The sequence below is a fragment of the Salvelinus sp. IW2-2015 genome, unplaced genomic scaffold (assembly GCF_002910315.2).
Source record: "Salvelinus sp. IW2-2015 unplaced genomic scaffold, ASM291031v2 Un_scaffold1508, whole genome shotgun sequence".
NCBI classification, from domain to species: domain Eukaryota; kingdom Metazoa; phylum Chordata; class Actinopteri; order Salmoniformes; family Salmonidae; genus Salvelinus; species Salvelinus sp. IW2-2015.
In genome coordinates, this window is record NW_019942952.1 from 203,242 (window position 1) to 207,638 (window position 4,397).

The following is a 4,397-nucleotide window of genomic DNA, read 5'->3' on the forward strand; positions in this document are numbered from 1 at the left end:
TAGTCTGGACACTTTACACTCACAGAGCTGTGTTCTAATAGCCTGGTCACTAGTCTAGACACTTTACACTCACAGAGCAGTGTTCTAATAGCCTGGTCACTAGTCTGGACACTTTACACTCACAGAGCAGTGTTCTAATAGCCTGGTCACTGATCAGGACAGTGAGCAGGAAAGCTGTGGACCCACTGGTCTGGTAACACTTCCTTTCGGCTTTGAAGCCAGCACATTGATTGGTTCTCTGACTTTTTTCCCCCATGTGGGATTGAGGCCTCTTGGTTGTAAAATCAAGGGGGTGGCACTCAGGTGCTGTGTGTTGGTTTTTGAGTGAGTGACACAGAGGAGAACCAATAGTACTGCTCCCTTCATTTTCAATCCCATCAAAGAGCCTCTTCAGACTCTGGAGTCGTCACCCAACTCCCCCGACTCTTCAGTCCCTCTGGAGTCGTCACCCAACTCCCCCGACTCTTCAGTCCCCCTGGAGTCGTCACCCAACTCCCCAGACTCTTCAGTCCCCCTGGAGTCTGTCGCTTTAGCCAGAGAAGTGTTCTAACCAATCGCTAGTGATTCTACACCTGCTACATTAGCATCTCACCAGTAGCGTTTGATTGTGAGTAGTGTATCTGCATCAAGAGGACACGTAATAATCTGGATGTTATCTTCTCTCAGCCCTTCTCAATGATGCACACCCCGCTGTCTGGCTATATGGCAGTTACACCAGGAACAGGTGAGATTATTATTATTTTTTCTTCTTCAAACTTGTTTGTACCAACTTGTCTTTAGATTTACTAAGAGAGGGAATTCATAGGTACGTCCTAATGTCGTCTTCTGTTCAGCGTCCAGTCTATTTAGTCCTGCTACCATCGGGCAGCAGGCCAAGTCAACGATGTCTCCAGCTCAAGTAGACCCTTTCTTCACTCAGGGAGACGCACTGTCTTCTGAAGACCATCTAGATGATACTTGGATCACTGTATTTGGGTAAGTTTCTAGTATTGTACCCTCTAATATCTACAGGTGACTGCCAAAAAAAGGTGTATTAAAGAGTCAACGTACCGAGCCTGCATGCGTTTCTCTGTTGCTCATTAAGAAACATGAGATTTCAGTCTTGGGCGTTGTGGTTCAATGTTGTAGTTACTGATGTTTGTCCACCAAGAGACACCATAGGAACAAAGCCAGTATTACTTCCTCAACAATAATCAGAATCTAAGATAAGGCTGCACTGATGGGGCAGGTCTGTCTCACTGTCTAGTATTCTGCAGTAGGATTGGATAGCGCACAATCATGTAGCTGTGTACCCCGTGTTGGTGAGCATTGAATAAAATTATCCTTGTTTATACTTGGTAGTCAATCTGGACAATATAATACATTTTTCTGGCTATTATCAATGCCACATTGAAAAACAGGCTATCAGAAGTTGTTTTATTGCCTTCAATTGCACTTTAGTGGGACATTGGGCCTCCACGAGCCAGAACAACTTCAATGAACCTTGGTATAGATTCTACAAGTGTCTGGAACTCTATTGGAGGGATGTGACCTCATTCTTCCACAAGAAATTCCATCATTTGGTGTTTTGTTGATGGTGGTAGAAAACATTGTCTCATGCACCGCTCCAGAATCTCACGTAAAAGAGTTCAATTGGGTTGAGATCTGGTGACTGAGACGGCCGTGACATATGGTTTACATCGTTTTTCATGCTTCATCGAACCATTCAGTGACCACTCGTGTCCTGCGGGTGGCGGCATTGTCATCCTATGGGAGCATAGCTATGGTATCCGAAATAATGGCCTGCCCAGCATTTTTATACATGACCCCAAGCATGTATAATTAACTCAGAAACCCCAACCGGTGTGGGAAATCCTTCCTTTCAATATACTTTGTATCCCTCGTTCACTCAAGTGTTTCCTTTATTTAGGCAGTTTGTCTGTACCTTTTAACTTATGAAATAACGGGTGCAATCTTTTTAGCCTGAGTTTACACTGTAGGACCAATCAAATTTGTCTCCGATGAGGCAAACGACGCTCACTTGCTGCCCCGGGTGACCTTAAACAGATGCACCGAATTGTGTCTGATCTGTAGATGACAATGTCGCACCCCTTAGAATGGATATCTATTGTTGAGGTGGAAAATGGAACAGTTTGATGAAACTTTGTTTAAACAGGTTCCCTCCGGCCTCCGCGTCTTACATTCTGTTGCAGTTCGCCCAGTATGGAAACATAACGAAACACGTGGTAAGATTATTTGCATTCGTTGAAACGGAAATTTTAAGTGTGTGTGTGGTTACACCATTCTGTTCTCTTGTTGTACTAGATGTCCAACACCGGTAACTGGATGCACATTCAATATCAGTCTAGACTCCAAGCAAGAAAAGCTTTAAGTAAAGATGGGAAGATTTTTGGAGAGGCTATAATGATTGGTGTTAAACCATGCATCGATAAGGTAAGTCGCTGCTGGCTACATTTTCAAATTAGGAACACTCATTAATGATAATATAATTTTAAAAGTCTAAACATTTTAGTAACGGATGGATGTCTTTTACCATTATGTAAACAACGTATCTAATCATTCATTAATATTTGTGTGTGTCTCTCAGAATGTGATGGACTCAGACCGAGGCTCGACCTCTTCTGGCTCAGTATTTACTCCTCCTGTCAGAAATGGAACCCCCAGCCACCATGTCTCTACACCTCGCTCCTCAATGAGGCCCCTCAGTGCAGCCTACAAGGCCTCCAGCAGTGACTACCAGGTAGGATCAGGGGGTTTCGTCATTAAATACTTACGCCAAACCAACAGAAGTTGTAAGGCCATCAAAAAAAAGACGAGGACCAAGGCACTCTTCATATAATTAAAATGCAGTTATTGTCACGGCATGTACAAGGAACAAACATTTTAAAAACACTAATGTGTTTCGACCGCGTTGCCCTGGTCAGGGAGTACAATAATGCACGTATTTAACAAACCGTGTTCCAGTCAACCCTGATTGGAGAGGGAGTGGTCACATGGTCATTGGTGGACACTACATAGTAAACAATAGGCAGTATAGGTTCTAAAAATATGTAGTGGGTATATTGGCCTCGATTAGGAGTGAGACCAAATGGAGACAGCAGGAGAGTCATACATGATAAAAGTATGCTAGGAAACCAGGATCACAGTAGATGTACCGTAGAGGACTACAGGGCTATAGACTACAGTAGAGGACTACAGGGCTATAGACTACAGTAGAGGACTACAGGGCTATAGACTACAGTAGAGGAACTACAGGGCTATATGTCCACTAGAGGGCTATATGTCCCTAGAGGGCTATATGTCCGCTAGAGGGCTATATGTCCCACTAGCAGCTATTATGTCCCACTAGAGGGCTATATGTCCACTAGAGGGCTATATGTTCCACTAGAGGGCTATATGTCCCCTATGAGGGCTATATGTCCACCTAGAGGGCTATTATGTCCCCTAGGGCCTATATGTCCCCTAGAGGCTATATCCTAGTGGCAGCCCTGAGGGCTATATGTCCCTAGAGGGCTATATGTTCCCCTAGAGGGCTATATGTCCCCTAGAGGGCTATATGTCCCCTAGAGGGCTATATGTCCACTAGAGGACAGCAAAGCGACGGCTCTGGATAAAAAGATTCCCAAACCTCAATGCATACAATGCACTCTATCCGTACTACATGATTTATAATAGTTAAAAGTAGTGTACGGATTGGTTGCCTTTTTTAAATTTAACGATACATTTCAGTCCTAATGCCACTGAGTGATCACTGTTTCTATGGGCAGGGACCGACGTGGAATTCAACCAACCGTGTTACTCGTTTGATTTCAGGTGGTGGCCGACGAACAGACCCCGAGGAAAGACGACAGTTTGGTTTCTAAAGCGATGGAGTACATGTTTAGCTGGTGAGACGTTCTCCTCCGATTGGCCGAGCGCCTTTTTATATTATAAAAACTGAATAAACCGACAGCAGCCGTCATCACCGTGTTGTGGAGGTGTGTCCTAAAATGGTACCCTAATAGCCCAATTGACCCTGGTCAAAAGTAGTGCACTACATAGGGAATAGGGTACCATTTGGGGATCAGGTGTGTTAGTGATTTGGGGGGAACCAAGCCAATGTGGATTTCCTCAACCCTGCGACGACCATACAAGATGTGGTGATTTGAATGGACAGGATTTTGACTAGACGAACACCGTATATTGTATGTTGACGTTGAATGAAGTGTTTTTTTGTTGTTGTTGTTGCGTGCAGACGTCACGGTGCTGACCCGACAAATGCAGACCTACACTGGTCTTCTTTAGTTACAAAGTCTTATTTGCTACTTCTCCTCTCGAGGAGAATTTTAAAGGCTCTTTCATATGAGTTGATGCCGAATGAATCCCACATAATCAAGACATATTTCCCAAATGTCCCT

At 44.2% G+C, this 4,397-nt stretch overlaps 1 protein-coding gene across 2 annotated transcripts in view; it reads left to right on the top strand.

Annotated features, from left to right (window-relative positions):
• Nucleotides 1–4,087, top strand: part of LOC112071061 (nucleoporin NUP35) — a 6,857-nt gene extending 2,770 nt beyond the window's left edge. For both annotated transcript variants that reach the window (XM_024138516.2, XM_024138517.2), the window contains exons 4-9: nt 667–724; nt 834–975; nt 2,156–2,225; nt 2,305–2,433; nt 2,588–2,740; nt 3,814–4,087. In XM_024138516.2, the coding sequence (XP_023994284.1) occupies nt 667–724; nt 834–975; nt 2,156–2,225; nt 2,305–2,433; nt 2,588–2,740; nt 3,814–3,891 (630 nt within the window). In that variant the 3' untranslated portion in view covers nt 3,892–4,087. The remainder of the gene's footprint in view (nt 1–666; nt 725–833; nt 976–2,155; nt 2,226–2,304; nt 2,434–2,587; nt 2,741–3,813) is intronic.
• Nucleotides 4,088–4,397: the final 310 nt, after the last annotated feature.